The sequence below is a fragment of the Dermacentor variabilis genome, chromosome 2, assembly GCF_050947875.1.
Source record: "Dermacentor variabilis isolate Ectoservices chromosome 2, ASM5094787v1, whole genome shotgun sequence".
NCBI classification, from domain to species: domain Eukaryota; kingdom Metazoa; phylum Arthropoda; class Arachnida; order Ixodida; family Ixodidae; genus Dermacentor; species Dermacentor variabilis.
The window spans coordinates 5,745,288-5,768,043 of NC_134569.1; the positions used below are offsets into that span (position 1 = coordinate 5,745,288).

A 22,756-nucleotide genomic window follows, 5' to 3' on the forward strand; every position below is an offset into this window, starting at 1 on the left:
AACGAAGGATTGCGACTGGAGACTATTTACAATTTATATTTAAAGAAGATAACTGCATCGCTGGCCAGTTCAGCCGACAGCTCGAGAGCCAGAGAGCCTTCTTCCTCTTCGTCGGGGCGCCCGCGTGCATCGTCCACAAGAAACACGCAATGTGCATGTATCAATATGAACACGATAAACTGGGTTGGAGTAATTACACTTTTGCGCTGCCTCATTCCACACGGACAAATAGAGATATTCCAGTCTTTCAAACATGGAGCAATATGCGCCAAGTCTAAACTACACTGTTCTGCCTCCACATCGTACTGTCCGTCCATAATTGATAACAGTTATTCCCGCAAAATAGTTACGAATAATTCCTTTAATATTATTGTGTGTATAAAATAGTGCTAAGGGCGAAAATACACCTAGAAACAACGATATATTAACACGCCTGATGTGCGGGCCAGTTGGATGTACTAGCATTCATTCGACATTTCCAATTCTCGGTTGGGGTTGCATTAAATTCTTTTATGCACAATCACTTCTCTCAGTAATCATATCACGTAAAAAAGTCATCGAATGCGAGGAAGTGTCACAAATGCAGCATTATGCGAGACTGGTGAAATGTCGCCCCACCAATATGCACAGCAAGTTGCATCGTTTCGGGCTGCAGGGTACAGCTATGTGGCGAGGAGCAGCTCTTCGAAGTTTACCCGTCTGAGGCTAAAATCGCTTCTCCGCATTGTGAGACGGCACTCGTATAGGACGATCGCTACTGCTACCCGCCGTGGTTGCGTAGTGGCTATGGTGTTGAGCTGCTGTACGCACAAGGTCGCGGCATCGAATCCCGGCCACGACGGTCACATTTCGACGGGGGTGAAAACGACCCTGTACGCTGCCGCGGGTGGACGTTAAAAAAACTCTGGGTGGTCCAAATTTTAGGAGTCCCGTACTACGGTGTGCCTCATAATTAGGTGGTGGTTCTGGCATGTAAAATCCTATAATTTAATTTTGATTAATGTTAAGCTGCTGCTCTGGAAATGGGTCTCGATTTTAGTCCTCTCTTATAATCTACCGGCTTATCTACCGTGTCAGGGCTTCGTGTGGCAGAGTGCCACACGAAGCCCTGACAAAGCACTGAGAGGAAAATCATCGGTACAGAGAGATCAACGTTGTCCGCGGGGATGTTTATTGATTCAATGTTCCCAAATAGCCATCCCCCGACATCCTGGATAGGTTAGGAGGCCTCCTTCGTATGCATGCACGCTATAATAGCGTCGAGGGTGCGTCCCAGGTGGCGAGCGTTTCATCGACACGTGGAAATACGCTCGACGCCCACCGCTTGTCGCGCGCACGCCGCACTGGGCGACCTCGGCGTATCGGAACGATGCGCTTCCCGGCCGGCATCACTCAGCGCGCCTTTTCAAGGCCGCCTTCTGCGGGCCTCCGGCGTGTTGGTCGTTTTATCCCATAAGCACTTTCACTTCGCTTCGCCGAACGACGCGCTTCCTTTCACGTGCTCCATAACGCACAAATCTGATTTCCTTCGAGTGCCGTCTGTCGCAAGCAGCCGCTTCTTCCAACGTGGATGGGCGATGCAGTTTGACTTCCTCTAAACCGAGCTCGTTCAAAAGTATAGTTTTGTCACAGTGTTTGGGGTGACGCTAAAAGGAGCCAGCGAAAGGACTCCTCGCAAGCCGTAAGTGACGACCGTTCTTTCTTTTTTTTTTGCTGTTCTTTGTCTTGTCCATGCCGATCACCTTAAGCTAGTGTCTAGCTGGCCTTGGAATATTATTTTTAGGGTAGAAGGAGATACTAAGTCTAAGACGCTAAGCAGAGAGAGAGAGAGAGAGAGAGAGAAAAGGAAGTGTAATCTTTCACCATGTCTTGCAGCTAGTATTTTGTCTACGGTCGTCTGGCTGGACACAGGGCAATCACTTCAGAACGTTTTTTCACATCGAGCCATGTTCTCATCCTTCGATAACTGGTAATATCATTGTTTCTGGGGAAGCCGGCAATAGATGGGTTGTCAACATTTACTCATTTCATCTCAATCAATCAACAGTTTCAAAGTTTAAATGATCGCTTCAAGAATGTTCCGAGCAGACTGTCATGGCGATTTCACAAACACGGCACACAACGGGAGCTCATCGAGGGCGAAAGTTTACACTCTCCGGTCGACACTGCACGCGCTCGTGCGGAGTGCCTGGAACAAACACCTGCCACGTCCACCGAGAAGTCACGTGTGCGATGCGCAAATGCGACTGACTCAGTATACTGTTCAATTACCTTGAGCAATTCATCGTATTGTGTCACTGCCTAACAAATTCACTGTTAGGAAACACTTTTGAAAACCAAAGCTTTAAGGTATTGATTTACACGCAACACAAGCAATGGAGAAGTTGCACAAGCTATCGAGAAATATGCAACAGACTTGCGTTCCGCGACATTTACGATCCGTAACAGTCATCGAATGTATTGTTGCCCGCTGGCATGGCAACATGCGGCACGCATGGTTGAGAGGCGACGCCCACTGCCTCTTGCCCATTGCCACCCTTTGCCGAACCTCCCCGACTTGCACGCAGTTTGTCATGGAAACACTGAGACAGCCTCGATAATTACAGAACGCTTGTTATCCCATGGTGTATTTTTTCTGCGTCGCTTCAGAAGACAAGATTTGTTGGCAAAAGTGGAAACCAAGGCCATCGTCGTCGGTCGATAACCATTGCTTATGACCTACTCATGCATCCTGTTTGTCTGCAGCGTCGTCGATCATTAGTTCGATGTACATCTGTAGGCGAAACTGTTTTTCTTCGGTTTCCTGAAATTAAACAGCATATTTTAAGTGTTACCGGCGCACCCAACTCACCCTGTCGGAACTTTGCCCGCATATAGCACAATCACTTGATAAAAGAATTTGCGGCTAAGTCCGTATATCACGAACACTTAATTTGCTTAAAATTATTTAAGATATATTTGTTGCTCACCCACAAACTATTAACTTCTCATGCACACCAGTCGATCTTCGGTAATTTGATCTAGGTGGCTGCTATAGTTCTCGCAGGAAAGCCGAATAAACTATGTACTGTAAACGAACCCCACACTTCGAACTTTACCTGCACGTTACCCATACCTTGGCCCTATTTTTTACAAATATTTATACAAATTCGCTCATTTAGATCACCGTGGACGCATGAATATAGAGAAAACTGACGATACGGTAAATATCTGCAACCATCATAATGAAGGTGAAAAAGTTAAACTTTTCCCAAACGTCGACGGTGACCGGAGGACTTTCTGTTAAGGCTAGTTGGTATTGTAGCACGAAGGCAGAATTACAGAGAAGAGACAAAGACGTGTGTCGGTGTCTCTTCTTTGTAATTGTGCCTTCGTGCTACAATATGTCGTGGATAGGCACTAACGCTGCTTCTATTTCCACCGAATGTGAACTGGGTGTCACGTACAGCTTTCTTACGACACTGGAAGACACTTAAGATAGTGACTGTATGACGCTTTCGAACCCTTGCTAAATTTTCTTTTCCAAAGGCCCTGTAATTTATCTACACACAAATAAACTTCGTACGGACACTGGCGACACACAGTGCCCCTATTTCTGTTTTATTTTATTTTATTCAGATGACGAAAATAACTCTTTTAGGACAGTGGCCTAAAATAGTGCACCATTCGTAGAACATAACGAGCGAGAGTGGTTGCATAAGTAATATACTTCAAAGGCTGTAATTAACGCGCACTCTTTGTTCCAACATTGCGGATAACCATTTCGTTTAGTGCTTTCGAGCCCCGATAGGTAAGCTGCGATCTGTTCCTACGCGTCAGGGCAACGTGTTGTTGTCACACATAACGTAACACGCATGCGCCGTCACAGTGTCCCATCACGGAGGCCACATATTACGAGCCACATATGGTTCACCTGCCATTGCGCAAAACGACCGTCGCTCAATGAATGCAACAGGCCTTGCTGCTCGTCTGTCGTCGTCAACTTAAGAGGTAATTTGCTGCAAACGCCGTAATTTACACGCACCGATTTAGTTTTGCACACACATCAGTCATAACTTAGTTCGCCCCTACGGAGGAGGAAGACTGTCATCCATTAAACTCTAGCCTGGAGCAACAAGATAAACACATGCCGGTTTCTCGTAAAGAAACCTTCGCAGTTGAAGAAACATCTGTTCTGGCCAGGGCATCCAGCTCGGGACCGACACCTTACTGAATCGGTCACTCTGCCATCTCAGCTAACCAGGAGGCTAGCAGATTGTCAATGAACCTTCTTCCACCTTTTCGGTGTCCACAGAATTTATTCGGTAATTTTCCTCTATTGACGCTTGATTTGAACTCTGGGGCAGTTAGTTTCAACACAAGAGCAGCATAAATTCGACGTGGTTTGCAAAGGACACATTGAATGACTTCAGCACATCAATCAGTAGTTTACTGCGAAGGTTGTTTCAGCTGGAACACTTTAGACTTCCTCTATACACGTAGCCCATTATATGCCTCCTGTTCTCTCGAAATGTCGACTTTGCGGTGTGTATAATTGCTTTAGGATATTAGACAAATTTCCGTATTGGCTTCGAAAAACAGGCTTCTAACGCTCTGGAATGGTTCTACATAGAGTTTTACAGATCTAACCTGCTCGATTTATTAAACTGCGATTGTACATCGTACACCAAATTGCCCCACTCCAATATAAATTGAATCAGGGTGTGACATCTTATCCTCCCATTACACTGGGCAAACGAAGTACGCCATTCATTTGACAACCCTGCACCGGAAAAAAATAGGAAATAATTAATTTCCCCAAAGCGCCTTATAGAACAATACGCTTCAATATTCCGGTGCAAAATTACCCATCACATGGCACCTATTCTCTCAAAATAATAAATTGCTGCTTTTTTGTTGTTGTTATTGTTGTTCCTCCCAGGCATCGGAGGAAACTTGCAACTACTTCATAAAATGTCTCTAAATAGACAGACATATGGGGTTTAGCAGCTTTCATTGATCCCCTATTTAATTTCCATGCGTCTATATTTGTTTGTGTACACCAATGTGTTTCCACTAATCGTCATTTGTGAGCCCAACTGGTCGAAACCAATAAGACTGTCAGGATACGAATTTATCATGTCATCAACAAATGGTGCATGCAGCGAAATCGTCATTTTTGTTCGTCGTGAAATCACCTATGTTTTACAACCAAGTGCGCCCCACGACGACAATGAATATATATCCGTCACAGTTAAAAAGAACAAACTCTTGTTTCCTGTCATAGGCGTGTATATATCGCCTTCCAGCAATTTCGACACCAAAAGATTTGCGGATAGCTTGAGTGTTTGTCCCGCCCCATGGGTCATCACAGGAGATTTCAATGCGCACCATGCAGCATGGGGAAGTACAAGGACAAATGCAAGAGGACGAAGATTAGCAAGCATCACCCACAACTATGGCCTTACTCTCCTGAACGATGGTAGCCCCACCTGTCTTCGAGGCGTGAAATACGGCAGCTGCCTCGACCTTGCTTTCGTCTCCAACTCTCTCGCCAGATGTGTGAAGTGGTTTCCAGACATTGAGACACATGGGAGTGATCACATTCCCACCTATCTGAATATCAAAGGCTTGTCGTCTAGATCTGGCCCGCGGAATACCATTCGCACGATTCAATGGGCCAACTTCAAATCTGAGATTGAAGATGCCTGCCGCGAGGGCCTACCATCTGGGATAGAGCAAACGATCAAAATTACGATGCAAAACGCCACTAGCATGATGACGATCTCTTCCACGCGAAATGACTTCGACATAGAATTAGAGCTACTTCAAGTGCTTCGTCGCCGGGCGGAACGTCGATATCGGCGTACAAAATCGATTCACGACCTTAGGGCAGCCAGGAGGATGCAAAAGAAGATTCAGCGTCGTATGGATAGATTAGCGTCGGAACGTTGGGCAACGTTTCGCCAGACACTCGACCCCTGCAAGCCACTGTCTCACATGTGGAAAACGGTGCAAGGTCTGCGTTGCCTTCCGGAAAGGCGTTTTCCATTCAAGGCACTAGCGCTTTTCCAAGGGCGGCAAGACATCGATGTCGCAGAAGACTTTTGTGCGCGGATCGCAGACCAAGTGACTCGTCCAGATCCTCCAGCCAGTGCTGACGTCCCCCATTCCCGTGATTGCCGCATGGACCTTCCTTTTACACTGGAGCAACTCGAAGCGGCTCTAGCTCGCTGCAGGCGCTCATCATCTCCGGGTCCAGATGGTATATCATACCGGGCCTTCTGCTATCTCGGAGAGTCCGCACGGATAGAATTGTTGAGCCTTTACAACTCCTCATGGCAGGAGGGAAATGTTCCTGACGAATGGAAAGTAAGCCGCCTGGTGCCACTCTTAAAGCAGGGCAAATCCCCATTAGAACTCACCTCTTACCGCCCAATATCGCTGGCCAGCTGTGTAGGAAAGATAATGGAACGGATGATCCTTGGCCGCCTGGAATGGTACCTTGAATACTACAAGATTTATCCGATTTCCATGGCTGGTTTCCGACGTGACCGCTCTTCCATCGACAATGTAGTTGATCTCGTTTCATATGTCCAGCACGAAAGGTCCCGTAAGCGTTTATTTGCAGCTTTATTCTTAGATGTGAAAGGGACATACGATAACGTATTACATGAGGCCATTCTCGACGCCCTTGCGACGGTTGGCCTAGGTGGTCGAGTTCTTTCGTGGATTGCAAGTTACCTATCTGCAAGATCATTCTTTTTGTTCACTGACGATGGCCCAAATACGCGACGCTATACCAGCAGGGGCGTTCCTCAAGGCGGTGCTCTCAGCCCGACGCTATTCAACTTCGCTCTTGTTGGACTTGCTGAATACTTGCCAACTACCATCAAAATTTCAATATACGCTGACGACATCTGTGTCTGGACTTCGGCAGTCACACGTTCTCAGATACGTGCGCTACTTCAAAGAGCGACCACTTTGACAGCGAACTACTTGTGTAAATAGGGTCTCAGCATATCACCAGAAAAATGCGCACTAGTAGCATTTACTGGCAAACCAATGACGCCTTACGTCATCTCAATCAATGGGCGGATCATTTCCTATGTCCGAACCCACAGATTCCTTGGCGTAATTATTGACCGAGCCCTCTGTTGGAGCCCGCACGTGGCCTACATGAAACGGCGCCTGACAGCAACTTCCCAGTTGTTTAAATACTTGACAGGAAAGACGTGGGGGATGTCAGTAGACGCAATGCTTAAACTCTACAGAGCTCTCTTTCTCGGTTTTCTAAGATATAGTCTACCTATACTGAACAACACCTGCAAGACAAATATTCGTGTTCTGCAGGCAGCAGCTCAAACACTCAGAGTTTGCCTTGGTTTGCCCAGATGCACGTCAACAGAGGCAGCTCTTGTGATTGCTCGGGACCATCCAATGCGAACCCACATTACGGTGGAAGCCCTGAGAACGCACATCAGACATTTTGCACGTGCCCTCTATCACCACCTTGCAGCACTACCTTCAGACAGGCACCAATCATCATTCTCTAAAACTATCATCAAGTACAACGACAAACTTCCCTCGGGCTTCACCGCTGCATCTAAACCATCGATACCCCCTTGGTGTCTTATCAGCCCCACAGTCCATCTCAGTGTACGAGGAATCGGGAAAAAGTCTGAACGATCGTCGCCTGTGCTGAAACAACTGTTTCTGCTTCTTCTGCACGAGAGGTACGCGGACAGTGAACACATTTATACCGATGGTTCCACAAACATCCAGTGTTCGTCCGGTGCTGTGGTTGTCCCAGCGAAAGCTATAACCACCAGCTTTAGGACTGACCACCCAACAACATCGACATCTGCTGAACTAGCTGCTCTTCGCGCTGCACTTCGTTTTGCCAATCGGGAGCCACCTCGACAATGATCAATCTTCAGCGACTCAAAGGCAGCCCTACAATCTGTACTATCAGCTCTGCTTCGCGGCCCATTCGAACAGCTCGTATTCGATATTAGATGCCTACGCCATACATCACAGGAGAAAGGACTGCCAAGTCACTGCCAAGTCACTGCGGCGTCACTGGAAACGAAGACGCTGATAATGCCGCTCGGGCAGCTTTTGAAGACGCACAAGAAGAGGCCATACCGCTTTCACGACCCGATGCAGCAAGCAGACTTCGAGTGCTTGCACAGGAGATCATGCTCTCTTTATGGTGCACACCAAACAGCCAGGACAACCAGAACAACCGTCAATACCACCTGCCCTCTTTGATGCATTTCTAGATGCCAACTGGACTCCGCCGAAGACAGGCGACTCTGCTTTATCGCTTATGGCTAGGGGTGGCTTTCACGAAATCTTACTCCTTCCGCATTGGAATGGCCGACAACGCTCTCTGCAGTGCCTGTCTTTGCGAGGAGACGCTGGAACACATTCTGTGCGAATGTCCTGAATATAATCTTCAGCGACAGTCCCTCGCATCTGTTCTAGCGCACCTTGACACTAGACCATTGTCCCTCGACACGATTTTCACATGCCGCCGACAGAAGACACCGCAGGTGAAGGCGACGAAGGGACTACTTCGGTTTTTGAAAGAGACGGGATTGGACAAGCGGCTGTGACAATGATATCACGTACCATGCCAGATTGATGGACTCCAACGGATGATGTGCGTGTGCTGTGCTATGTGCTCTCTCTCCCTCTCCCCCTTCCGCATTTTTAATCTCCCCCATCCCTCTCCCATGTGTAGGGTAGCAAACAGGTTAAACTAAACTGGTTAACCTCCCTGCCTTTCCTTCTCTACCTTTCCTTCCTTCCTTCCTATATTTGCCCTCGAATCACCTTTAGCATGCGCCTAGACACCTCCAAATATAAACTTCGCCAATTATTTCCTTTTCCCAGGACATCGAGGAAACACGCATATAAAGTTCCCGACCGCTGACAACTTGACTGGCACTGACAACTTCGCTGTTAAATCCGTTGCCCCAAGGCGGTCGACCCCCGTTCTGTACGAGAAGCGCAACATGCAATCTCCTTCGCCTCATCTAGCGTCAGCATCGGTGAACCTCTTGGAGAGCGTCAACAACGAGAACAAGCTGATCGTTCACAAGCGGCGTGTTCCGGCGGTAGCGCTTCGAGCACATCTCGACCGAGGAGCTCTCTCACCAGCTCGTAACCCTGCCACCCTCACCCGCCGAAGAAGTCAGCTCCAGCAGAAGGCCGCCATCTCAGCCGAACTCTGGAGAGACCATAGATGAAAACCCGCTCCTTGGCTCATTAAGTTCTCGAACCGCATCGACGAAGGGCGGGGGAGAAAGAAAAAAATGCCAATTATCAGCGACGCACTAGGTTACGTATCCGGAAGCCGTCTAAATGCCAACTGGTCTTCTTCTAAACACAGTGCATATGCGAAGTCGTCAAGCTTGCCAGCAGGAAAGCAGCGTCGCAGCATCGTGAAAGGCTGCGGAGTGACTGACGCATACCTCCCGACAAAGCACCGCGATAAGCAGAGGCCGTTGCATTGCTCAATCTCGAAAAACGCCGTCACGCGCGATGTCCCCCAACGACCGGCGCCCCACGCTCTTGCAGACGACGTGGGCGTCGCCGCACAGGAGCTCACCTGAAGCGGATGGTCGCAGCCTGGTGCGACCGCCTCTCGAAGAACGGATTCCCCGCTGAATCTCAAGAGTACCTCAGAGCAGACGCGAGCGAAGACAGCATGATCAGCGTCAGCGGCGTCGATCTGCTCCGTGCATATATCGCTCCAGCTACCCGGCCGACGGCATGCAGCCAAAGCAGGCATCATCACGAGTTGCGCAACTCGGCCGACGTGAGGCAAGGCCACCGTATCGCCAGCTAGGTAAAAGCTGTCAATTGGTTCGGACACGAGGGATCCGTCTGCCAGCACGGTTTTGTCATGCAGGGACAGGCCCGCTCTTCCTCGTCGTCTCGCTTACCTGCCCTGATCTGACCTCTTGTAACGCGTATACTGCACCGCGCGCTGGGCTGCAACAGTGGGTAGCATAAATGCACGAAGGCCAGTAAAGCTAATGCAGTTTTCAAGCAAGAAAATTACGCCTACGTGATGTTCCCTGCTGACACGCCCACGTGGAGGGCAACGGAGGCGAGATAGATAGAACAACTTTATCGAAGAATAAAACGCTCAATGGTTGGAGCCCCTAGACAAGGGCCCCACTGGCTTCCGCACGCCGTTTCGCTTGTCGGATGATGACCCTTTGAACCTCTTCCTGTGAGCTGGACAGCGCCGCCTCGCATTGTGTATGATCCGTAATTTCTGTGTTTGTCTTAAGGGCAGAAACATTCTAGAACAAACGGAACAAGTCGACATGGCGGAGGCGAGAGAAACCGCTCGCTGGCCTTCGAGTTCAGAGTAGTTGGAGGGCCGCTTAAGTGGCAGCAAGGCAACGGCGCGAGTTGGAGGGCCTGTCCTAGCACCTTGTTAAGATAAATAAAATAACGGTGTGACACGTAACACGTAGAGCAGATAAGCGGTTACTTATTGTAGTGAGGGCATGGGGGAAGCGAAACGCAGTCGATGAGGACTACTTTTTTTGTTGCAGAAGAGAATGGAGTGAGCTGACACAAGACAATATGTGCGAGGCCTTCGCCCTGCCTCGGCGCCGACAGAACGACAGAGGAAGGACACATTAACTCACGGCCAACAATTTCGAGGCAAATTGAAGGACAGAAATGGGGCTTGGGATGCGACCGTCAATTCCCGTCTATGGCGCAGAGGTAGTAGATGATTGTATCCGTCCCAACGCTCAGATGAGGCAGCGGAACCTACCGCTGCGGGTCAGACCGGAGAACCACGTTCGCATTGTCGCAGACAGCGCTCGACCAGAGCTTGTGCGTCGGTCTTTGGCGCTGGCAGATTTGTACGTACACAGTTTCCGTGACGTCTTTTTTACTGCATTTTGTGACTACGCGTCCTCACTCGATGTCACGTGTGGTGCCTCTCTCCAGACTGCATTAAACTGGCCGGGCTGCACGCCGTCTTGCGGGACAGAAATCGCGTGCTACACCGGTGCGTGGCACGAAGAGGAATTCGCGTTCTGCTCAGCGCGTCCTGGGTGACCATTTGCGGCTGTGCTGGCGCCCACTTTAGTCCTCGCCTTTATAGTATGTCCACAGTCCCACCACGATTGACAGCCGAGCCCAGTACAAAGGACTTTACCGGCAACTCCACCTTATTTTGGTGGTCGCAACGACAGGACTTGATCCTCTACCTGCTTCAACTGCATCCGCTTTCACTCATTGTATCAGTCTATAATGTGGTGCTGGTTACTGGATGTAAGCATAGGACAACTCCTGCCCAACTCCCAGTTCTAACTGATACAACAAATACCCGCGTTCACTCGCTAATGTTATAAAATAATCTCACAACACACACCTTTTATCTAGCATGTCAGAGTAAAAACATAGTAAAAGAAGCAATCTGCGCTGCCATTTTCCTGCCAGAGAACGTCACGCATTTCAGGTTCCTCTCCATTTCTAGAAGAATGTCTCGTTTCCTAATGCTCAGTTTCGTTTCGAGTATCTTCATCAACCTCCAAGTTTCACTGAATTCATACGAACCTTTAAGTTGGACATTGTCGAGCTCCTGCTATATGTGTTCCAACCCATTTTTCTTCACGTTTCCTTGGTCGTCCCATTTCTCTCTCATTTTGTTTCTATATCCAACTATTTCAAGTGAACTCTTATCCTAAAAATTTTGCAAAGCAAGTGCTGCATATATCGTATAATGCCGACAACCTAAAGCTCATCAAATTATTCATGAATGAGTTTTCCCGCTCGCGTGCGTCAGCAGGTAAGGCGCGCTTCGGCAACAGTCGAGATGTTCGTTCGCAAAGACTGCGACGAAATACCTTGCTGTGTCAGTTATTTTTGCTTTTCAATGCATAAAAGGGCATTGTTTATTATGCATTCATTTTTATTTTATAGTAACTTGAACAGCAGTGGATTTTTACCGCAATTTTGACGGCGCATATATCAAACCGGTGCCGTCCTGAGTTCCAAGTCGACATGCTTCGCAAGCTCACCGACTGCCATTCGTAAATTGCAATGCAGGTCGCAAATTAATTAAAAACTGAGATAGTGCTAAATTTTACGCCATTCTGCATTAAAAATTGTATAATAATGTGATTATGATATTTTTAAAATTATTCACAGTGAATGAGGAACCGCTGGTAAATCAAACTATTTTGGGCCGTGTGTGTAAGGGGAAGAGAGGTGGTTGTTCGGCCCATTTTTGGAAGCTGCCCGCGCGAAGCACTGTGGCGGTGAGTTAAGCGTCACTCTAAGTGCGGTCGCATCTGCAGTCCTCGAATGACGTTCCGCGCTGTGTATATAGGCCGGTGCTTTTCCCCTGAGATGCCTTGCGCGCTCATAACCGTCCGTGTGTGCATCGACTGCCTTCTATAATCGCGGATGCTGTAGCCACCATATTCCGGTGCATGTCTTCTGTCTGAAGACCGCTTTCGCACAACTGTTATTGCGTTCTCGCTGTAGCGGAACATCGCTGACTCACTTGCATAGCCAGCCGTGGGCTCGGATGTCCAAGCAGTGCACGTGTCTCGCCGCAGCATGCACTCTTAAACAAATGTACACCCTTTGGGTCGTTCGAATCTTGCCACACAACAATAATCGTCATCGATCTTGCTTCCCTTTCGTAAAAACGCTGCGCCCGCTCCTTTCCGGTCGACAATGCTCTGTCCTGCTAATAACGTGCAGGCCGTTCGTGACTTGGAAGTACGGGGCTCGCCGCGTTAAACAAAGGAAATGCCGGAAAGACAGATGAGGATCGCTGTTGTCAGGCAAATATACATCCCAAAGGGTGCAACTGTTTCTAGAGTGTAGCTCCTTGCATTCAGACCTCGGTGCGACGGTACTGAATTCTCTAACCGACGCGAGCTCTGCCGACGGCCGCGTTTTCTTGTCTCGCTTGTGCTCGTGTCGCCGGGGCCTGCTTTTATTGCCATAGACATTATATGGACAAATGGCATTGTGGTGTCGTCTCCCTTCCGTCCTTGTTTGCTGGCGCTAAATATGCTTTCAATTTACCAACACGCCCAACAAATGGCAATCCAGGCGCATTTCGGCCGGTGCCGTAGCCGTCGCCGTGAGGCTACGCATGCGTGAAACCGTGTGAGGGTGAGCCGGCGAACGCGGTTCAATCTCGCGTGCACGAGCGAGGAACGCGGCCCGGATCCGCGCACTTCCTGCGGCGCGCGAGGCGAGGGAGGAGGGGCGTTCTTCTCCGGCGGTTGCTACGGTGCCTCCAAGTCCTCCTCGCCCACCGCTCCTTACAGAGTGGAGACAACCGCGGCGTCACTGCGGCGATAGCCACGAGAATGGCGGACGCCGTAGGGACGTGTTGCCGGCGCCCGTGAGCCTTGAAAGCGATCTGTGACAAAGTGAGCGCCCGCGCGTACCTCATCTTCAAAGTGATCTGCGATGTTTGCAGAGTGCGCGTAGTGTCGGTAGCTTCGTATGCGCTGTGCTTCCGACCTTTCGTCCGCGCTGAAGCGAGACATGCGTGAAGGTCAAATCGCTTGCTCCTGCCGCGATTCCTCTCTCCAGAATTTTCACAGTGAGTTTCCGCGCTCATCGAGCGACATTTCTTCATGTTTACCTGTACGCGCGTGAAACCATGCTGGTTAATGTAGTTAAAACACGTTCACGGGCTAGTTCGTTTCAATCCATGGTAGAATGTGCAAGCGCGACTCAACAAGGACGTAGAAAGAAGCGGACACACAAAGTCAGTGCTGTATCTGTGTGTCTGTTTCTTTTTGCGTCCTCGTTGAGTCACGCTTACACAGTCTATCATGGGTAATTTAGTTAGTAAGCGAATGTTTACAAGTTTGTACGGCCGATAAAACTAATACCCTTACTTCGTACAGCTGTCTACTAACTTGCTCTCGCAATCGGTGCTTCGCTGTTCGGGCCGAACTGAGAATTTTTTTTAAAAATGGTCCTGAATCAATATCATTCTATGTACTTTGCAAATCTAGACTAGTCCTCCAACCACCTCCCATGCAGAGTAGCAAACCTGAAGTTCGCCTGGATGACTCCCCTTGATATAATTTTTCTTTATTTCAGCTCTATCGGTATGTTGTCGATGCGTCTGTGATTCGTACCAGCGACCCCTTATTCGCAAACAGATACCATAGCCACAGAGCAATCGTGGCGCCAAGCGTTGCAGCATATTGCCGCTAACCAGAACGTATTCCAACGTATACATTCTACCGCGCGAGGATAATATGCTCGTGCGATGCATCGCCGTATCGTGTGATTTCGGCAAAGGCGAGAGAGGCATTCAAGCGCGCAGTGTTTTCCTGCCGCTTGCGGAGGTCGCCACTGCACGCGGAAGACCAATTTTCTGTACCATTGACTTACGCCACAGAAATGTACTCTGACCTTGTGGCGCCTTTGCATTGTTTGTCTGTCGACCATTATCTCTTCACCCGTCACCTGCGCGGCCTTGGCCACCACCCGTGTCGACCACCTGATTTAACGCGCTGGACGCACGGACCTCTACACCGGCCGCTCCCGGGCTTCACCCAGGAAACATAGTTGAATCTCTCTATTTAATTAAGGCCGCATGGCTTGCCGGCGCCAATAATATAAAAAAGGACTATCACTTTCTACATGCACGCTAACAGACTGCGAAGCGTGCCTGTAATACAAATGCCACATGCGCAATAATATATATATGTATATATATATATATATATATATATAGAGAGAGAGAGAGAGAGAGAGAGAGAGACTGGCCTTTTTCAATGGTGCAGGCGTATTTAGAAAGATGAGAAGCACAGCTTCTCATCAGTTTCGGTCGGCGTGCGTGCACGGTAAGGATTGAAATGGGAAGGAGCAGAAATTTTGGTCCTTCCCATTTGATACACATGGCGTGTCCTCCAGCCAGTTACCTCGTGTTAAACTTAGGCTGCCTTCCTCGTTGTCCGGCTGGCTTCTTACGCATTCGAGATCCTAACAGTTGGTTGCTATTCTGGCGATACCATCACTGCAGTGCTCATGCAGAACAACGCACCGCACTCCCGACCCGTCATTTACACACTCTACATTTTATTTATCTCATCGCGGCTCCGCACACGACACTTGCGAGTACAGCTGCAGCATCGCCACTGTTAAAGAAAAGCTTGCAAATGAGAAGCCTCGTTTTTCTTTTCCAGCTCAGCATTCCGAACAGGCAACAGTTCCTCCACTTTGGAGCAAAGGCGTATTTCGAGTTGTCTCCGGTCGTTGCCAGCGAAGAAATGGCACTGTGCTCCAGTGGCAGTTACACGGGTTAGACATATATTATGTTGGGGGCTAAAAGAAAAGTATTCATAAAAATGCGCCAGCGCGTGCGACTGAGTATAACGGGCTTAAGTGAATTAAAATACAAATTGAAATGCCAATTCCAAAAGTTAATTTCGCATGAGAAAGAAAGGTGGTGGCGTGGGGAGGGGTTAGACTAATCATCTAGTCGAAAACACGGTCAGGGAACATGCGGCAAAAGGAGGGTTCCGTTGGTAGTTCTATGAGTGAGGTATACAATACGGAGACAGCCTCCGGTTTAAGTGGCTTGATGGCGCGGCGCGTCCACAGGAAGAGAGGGAGGCGCGCGACAGGGGCCTCGGACACGACGCGCATCGGCGGTGGCTACGCGGTGTGTGGCTACATTGCTTCGGTGGTAGTCGCATTAACGTCGGTAGTCATCCTCAGGAAGGCTAAAATATCTCAATATTCAAGTAAAAATTATGTGAGCATAAAAAGGAAATCGGACAATTTTACCATTAAATTATGTTCTGCCTCGCGCAGAAAATTCCAGAAGGCATCACAAATAGTCCTGTGGCTATAACGCAGTAGGGTAGCCCCTTAGGATTATTTACCGGAAGCGTGAAATTCAAGCGAAACTTTTGGAAGGGTTCTTGTGAAAAAATTTACCGTTGAATATTGAACCGGCCACATGCTTAAAAGAAATGTTGCAGTGATTAACTCTCATTGCATAAAGTACACAAAGGTCATAAAGCCAGACTAGGCCTGTCAGCATGGAAGTTCAGTGGAGGAACTTGGCCCCGCAGTTTCGGATTCGTCAATTCAAGTTTTCTGGTCGAGCATCATTTTTATCTTGAATACCCTAAAGGCCCCGAAAGGCCATACGGGGGATACAATTCACACATGATATGTCAACACAATAAGAGCTACTGAAGACAATAATCAAGCGCAGATTTCGGTAAAAGATACAGTTTGTAAAAGAAAGGAAGAAAGAAAACGAGATGAAATTAGGGTGGGAGTACGGTACAATTCACATTTGCTATACATGGCACGCTTCAACAACGCACACGCGGCAGGTGGGCGCTGGAAAAATACACATTTTAAATATTTATATATAAAGCAGGCGAGGCAAGAAGTGGCAGCAGAACATTTTATATATTTAAAGATGTTCGCAGGGTGAATTCGAAGGCAGATGAGTCAGTGATTGTTACAATATCTTGGGGTAGGGTGTTCCATTCATTCACTGATAACATCAAAGGGGAATTTTGGAATTTTTTGGTCCTAGCAAATATCGGAGACACTTTGCATGCATGGTCATTGCGGTTGAACAGATAATGGGCGAGCAAGCTGGGAGCAGATGAAAAAAATTACCGACGATTACGTTACTTCCTAATGCGAAATTTGAGCGCAGCAAATAAGCTGTTTCACCTTTTGGATAGATTGAGGCAAACAAATCGAGCAACACATGTATGCGCTATCACATAATTTTTTTTTTATTTTTCACACGTATTCCTTTAACAAAGACTCCACTAACAGTTCTTGACAGTCATGAAGGAAGCTTTGTGGTCGGAGAAATAGACTGATATATGTTCGACTTGGTACACCAATGCTTGATTCTCAAAGACGAGATCTATACAAGTGCCTCGCGAGGTTGTCACAGCCGTGGGGGAAGCAGAGGCTAAGCGCCGCCGCCGAGAAGACCCTGCCGTTCGCGCCGCCGAAGCGGAGGCTCATCGCCGCCGTCGAGAGCAACCAGCAGTAAGCGAGGCTGAAGCAGACGCTCATCGCCGCCGCCGAGAAGACCCTGCAGTTCGCGCCGCCGAAGCGGAGGCTCATCGCCGCCGTCGAGAGCAACCAGCAGTAAGCGGAAGCGGAGAGGGGCGGCGTGTACACCCAGCGGCAAACGATGGGGGCAGAAGCGCGCGCAGCAAGCGGACAACACGATAAAGGGAGGAGGGAAGAGATAGCAGCGACTGACTGATGCCGCTGACGGCGATAGTGAGTCAACCCCAGCTATCCGCCACACAAGAACAGGGGGGGGGGGACCCTTTCCTCCTCTTTCTGCATGGCGGCGACGGTGTTCTATGCAGTCACGTTATCTTGACTCTCTAGCGGCGTCAGCGGCATCCAGCGGTATCAGTCGGTCGCTGCTAGCGCTGGGGGGATGAAAGGGGGGCGGAGCTGGTTACGAGGCCGACGACGACGCCGACGACGACGACGACGACGACGCGAAACCCAGGAACGGACGCCAAAGAGCTGCGCTCTAAAAGATGAACCGCAATAGTAAAGGGAGTGAAAAAAAGATAGACGGAAATATTTCCGTCGCGTGCCAAAATCCGGAAGATGAAGGGTCTGCTTTAACGCAGACACACTTTGGTATAGGAGAGTAGGAGCGCCAAATAAAGCGGGCAGCCTTATTTTGAATGGATTCCATGCAATCAGAAAGGTTAGCTGTGTGAGGGTTCCAAACAATTGAGGCATAATCGAGGGTTGCTCTGATAAGGGAAATGTATGCACGAAGCCTCGTGTCACTGTTTGCAATGTACAGACAGCGCTTTAAAAATCCAAGTTTTTTGAGTGCCTTGTTAGTAATATGTTCAACATGCATGGCCCAGCTTAAATCAGATGTGAGAATAACGCCCAGGTATTCAAAAGGAGAGGTTTGTTCGGGTATGCAACTGCGCAGAGTGTATACGTTGGACGGAAAGCTCAACTTGGAAGAAAAGGTCGTGAGCTTAGTTTTATCTGCATTAATTTCCATCTTCCATACGCGACACCACTCATCTAATGTGGCTAAATCTTTCTTTAATATGGCAGCGTCATCAGGGGTGGTTATCTGTCTATAAATTACACTATCATCGGCAAAAAGTCGTATTGTTGAAGTTATATTCATAGCTACATCATTAATATATATTAGGAATAATAACGGGCCTAACACTGACCCTTGAGGCACCCCTGACCTAACGCGGCAGAAAGTAGATTGGCTGTTATTAGTGGTTACTGACTGAGAGCGACCAGATAAGAACTCGTTAATCAGCTAGTTAAGTTTTTCATCTAACTTAAGGCTGTTTATTTTCATGATTAGCCGTTTATGGGGAACACGATCGAAGACTTTCGAGAAGTCAATAAGTATTGCGTCAGTATAAAGCAAATTGTGCAAAGAGTCATGTAGGTCAGTGGTTAGTTCGAACAACTGCGTTTGGCAAGACCGTTTATATCTGAAGCCATGCTCATTTTTGAATAACATTATTGCATTAAGATGACCCATAATGTGGGAGTAAATTATGTGCTCAAGAAGTTTACAACAAACTGATGTCAGTGAAATCGGGCGGTAATTGCTTGGACATGACAGCTCACCAGATTTAAATATGGGTATGATATGGCCAGACTTCCAATCATCTGGAACACAGCCAGTATCCAGTGATTGTTGGAAAATCAAACATAGTAAAAACGATGATACGTGGGAAGTTAGCTTTAGTAGTTTTTAGCTGATGCCATCCGGTCCAGGACTGGAGCTAAGAGGGAGCCTGTCAATAGCCCGTGATACAACTGCTGCAGTGACGGTGATGGGCTCGCTTGGGTGAGGTATCGTAGAGAGAGAGACGGTACAAAACTGGTCGAGTGGCGGTTCATCGGTAGAAGCTTGACTGAAAGTATGGTTCAAGAGGTCGCCACCTGCTTCAGTGGGCACAATGCAGCCATCTGCGTCCTTTAGGGTTATTACAGTGTCCGTATCTTTAGGGCTAATTACACGCCAAAACTATTGAATCAGATTTTAGCAAAGTGGGCACGGTATAATTGAAATGAAGATCCTTAGCTTCTTCAATTGTTTGTTCCGATTCACGAGCTAATTCTTTATATTTTTCCACGCATAATCAGTTTTAGTTCAGGAGGCCTTATTATACGCTCTTTTCGTTTTAGTCAGCCAATGTATCACTTTTTTTGTAAACCAGGGAGCATTTGTTCTTGATGCGAATGAAATTTCAGGGATGCACGTATTTTCGATTTTCTTAAGGAAGTCACGGAACACCATCCATTTGTCCTTAGTTGTACGATTAATAAATTCGTTTGAAAATGAGCTTGCAAACTCGGTTAGCGTGCTATTCATTTTTTCACAACCTGCCTTATTGTAATTAGGTGTGCGTTTTAGCTTTGTTGGCTTATTAAAAAGTGGGAGTGGGTGCGAACAATGCAGTGCTCTATGGTCACTAAGTTCGTCAAGAACGTGAACTGCAACATTAGTTGGATTCTTCGTTAGGACTAAATGGAGGGTGCGTTCACCTCGTGTCGGTTCGTTTACCAACTGAGTTAGGTGAAACAAGTTTAATGTTTGAAAGAAGCGAGATACCTCGAGCCGGTCGGGTGTTAATGGCAAAGATGGCGTTGGCCAGGTAATAGCGGGATAGTTAAAGTCGCCGCCAAGCAACAGAACACACTCAGGAAATTTATTATAAATTCAAACACACTGGTCATGTGATCAACAAAATCGGGTTTGCTGTCAGGAGGCCGATAATATACGCCGATCGTGCGGCCTTCAAATCGGGTTCCTCCAATGACCAGCTCAAGAGGCGCATCAATAACTGCAAGAGAATGGTTGACAAACGGTCATTATTGTTATCAAGACAGCACCTCCTCGAGACAAAGTTTTATCTCTACGAAATATTGAGAAGTTATCAGGAAGCAATAACTCTCTATAGCGTATGTCACCCTGGAGCCAAGCTTCTGTGCCTAATATAATATCAGCTGAGCACGTGTGAACTACTGAAAATAATGAATCAACCTTATCTATAATACTGCGAAAGTTAGCCAGAAAAATAGATAAGGTATGCGCCGTTCTTCTAAGAGGCTCTATTCGTAATATGTGCCAATCTGAGTTGCGTGGTTGCGGTGTGTCTTCCTGAACTACATTGGCGGAAACGGCGGCATAGCAGTAGATGTGCCTTTTAAGCTTCAGTTTGTTATATCGTATCGTGTAGCGGTCATCCTACCCTTTGTTTTGTTTAACGAAGTCACGCAGTATTTTCCCTGCCAACTGCGTTTTGGGAGAAAAATCTTCCTCAAGCCAAATCTTAGGTTCAACACTTCTGACTTTATGCGCATTGCGAAGAAGTGTGTCTTTCGTCTTGAAATTTACGAACTTTATAATTAACGAACACGCACAATCACATCGAGGCTGCCCGATTGGTTGTGCGCGTTCAATATCTTCAGTGTGCAAAGTTATATTTAGGCGAGTGGAACAGAAATCTCTTACGAGCTTCTCGCTAGCCTCCATAGTCCTCCTTCTCAACTGCAGCTGAACCTTTGATAAGCGGATTGTTTTTTCGTGAACGATTATTCAAGTCATCTACAACATTGTCCAAGTCGCCATTGGTACGTGGCAAAGTCACTTTAACTTCTTCAAGTGAGTCATTAACAGCTTTAACACCACTGCCGATTTCGGGTACAATAGGTAGATTTTTTTCAACTTTCAATAATTGCTGTGGTGTCAAAATTCTTGTTGGCATCCATGAATTCTTTCAGTAGCGCATATACATCATGGACTTTCAGGCCAAGGTTGACTTCAATGTCCCCAGCACAGAGCAACAGCAGCGCTAAGCAAATTGAAAAGACAAGCGATGGCTTGGGGCAGACGGAACAGATTAAGCTGACTACTGCATGTGAGCATCAATCTTGTTCCGGTGGCAGGTACTGAAGGCGACAATGCGAACCCTGTAGATAACTATGTCAATGCCCATCACTCAAACAGGTACAGTAATGTTGCGCAAAAACAGCAATATGGGGATAAGCAGCCACGGTACTAGTTAAAGAAAACAATATGGGGTGCTAAGTTCTACTACATACCTAAAACACAGCAGTGAGATGATAGAACGGTGTCATGCGTGACCGCATATCCCGAAGGGTGGGAGCAAAGCAGTGCCTTTTATGCGGTGCGGTGGCGCTCGACCGAGGAGTCATAGCGCAGGCGCACTAGCTTTCCCTACCAGGAGAGCGACGTGAGTCGGTCGACACGTGGGCCAGGCCGTATCTTCACAGTCGCGGTAGGTCGACGCACGAGCAGCAGGCGGCGGCGATGGCAGAAATCTAAGACACAGCAGTGAGCCGTTAGAACAGTGTCGTGCGTGACCGCATATACCGGAGGGTCGGAGCGAAGCAGTGCCTTTTATGCGGTGCGGTGGCGCTCGACCGAGGAGTCATAGCGCAGGCGCACTAGCTTTCCCTTCCAGGAGAGCGACGTGAGTCGGTCGACACGTGGGCCAGGCCGTATCTTCACAGTCGCGGTAGGTCGACGCACGAGCAGCAGGCGGCGGCGATGGCAGAAATCTAAGACACAGCAGTGAGCCGTTAGAACAGTGTCGTGCGTGACCGCATATACCGGAGGGTCGGAGCGAAGCAGTGCCTTTTATGCGGTGCGGTGGCGCTCGACCGAGGAGTCATAGCGCAGGCGCACTAGCTTTCCCTTCCAGGAGAGCGACGTGAGTCGGTCGACACGTGGGCCAGGCCGTATCTTCACAGTCGCGGTAGGTCGACTCACGAGCAGCAGGCGGCGGCGATGGCAGAAATCTAAGACACAGCAGTGAGTCGTTAGAACAGTGTCGTGCGTGACCGCATATACCGGAGGGTCGGAGCGAAGCAGTGCCTTTTATGCGGTGCGGTGGCGCTCGACCGAGGAGTCATAGCGCAGGCGCACTAGCGTACCTTTCCAGGAGAGCGACGTGAGTCGGTCGACACGTGGGCCAGGCGGTATCTTCACAGTCGCGGTAGGTCGACGCACGTGCAGCCGGCGGCGGCGATGGCAGAAATCTAAGAAACAGCAGTGGGAGATTAGAACACTGTCGTGCGTGACCGCAAATCCCGGAGGGTCGGAGCGAAGCAGTGCCTTTTATGCGGTGCGGTGGCGCTCGAACGAGGAGTCATAGCGCAGGCGCACTAGCTTTCCCTTCCAGGAGAGCGACGTGAGTCGGTCGACACGTGGGCCAGGCCGTATCTTCACAGTCGCGGTAGGTCGACTCACGAGCAGCAGGCGGCGGCGATGGCAGAAATCTAAGACACAGCAGTGAGTCGTTAGAACAGTGTCGTCCGTGACCGCATATCCCGGAGGGTCGGAGCGAAGTAGTGCCTTTTATGCGGTGCGGTGGGGCTCGACCGAGGAGTCATACCGCAGGCGCACTAGCTTTCCCTTCCAGGAGAGCGACGTGAGTCGGTCGACACGTGGGCCAGGCGGTATCTTCACAGTCGCGGTAGGTCGACGCACGTGGAGCCGGCGGCGGCGATGGCAGAAATCTAAAACACAGCAGTGAGACGTTAGAACAATGTCGTCATCATCATTATCAAATTGGTTACGCCCACTGCAGGGCAAAGGCCTCTCCCATACTTCTCCAACAACCCCGGTCATGTACTAATTGAGGCCATGCCATGCCTGCAAACCTCTTAATCTCATCCGCCCACCTAACTTTCTGCCGCCCCCTGCTACGCT

The 22,756-nt window shown here is 48.6% G+C and overlaps 1 protein-coding gene across 4 annotated transcripts in view; it reads left to right on the plus strand.

Annotated features, from left to right (window-relative positions):
• Positions 1–1,345: 1,345 nt before the first annotated feature.
• The window catches only part of LOC142571307 (retinol dehydrogenase 13-like), a 58,408-nt gene continuing 36,997 nt past the window's right edge, over positions 1,346–22,756 (plus strand). For 2 of the 4 annotated variants that reach the window (XM_075679562.1, XM_075679563.1), the window contains exon 1: positions 12,922–13,591. In XM_075679562.1, the coding sequence (XP_075535677.1) occupies positions 13,492–13,591 (100 nt within the window). In that variant the 5' untranslated portion in view covers positions 12,922–13,491. Of the gene's footprint in view, positions 1,682–12,921; positions 13,592–22,756 lie in introns of those variants that run through there. The other 2 variants (XM_075679565.1, XM_075679564.1) reach the window with 2 other exon arrangements.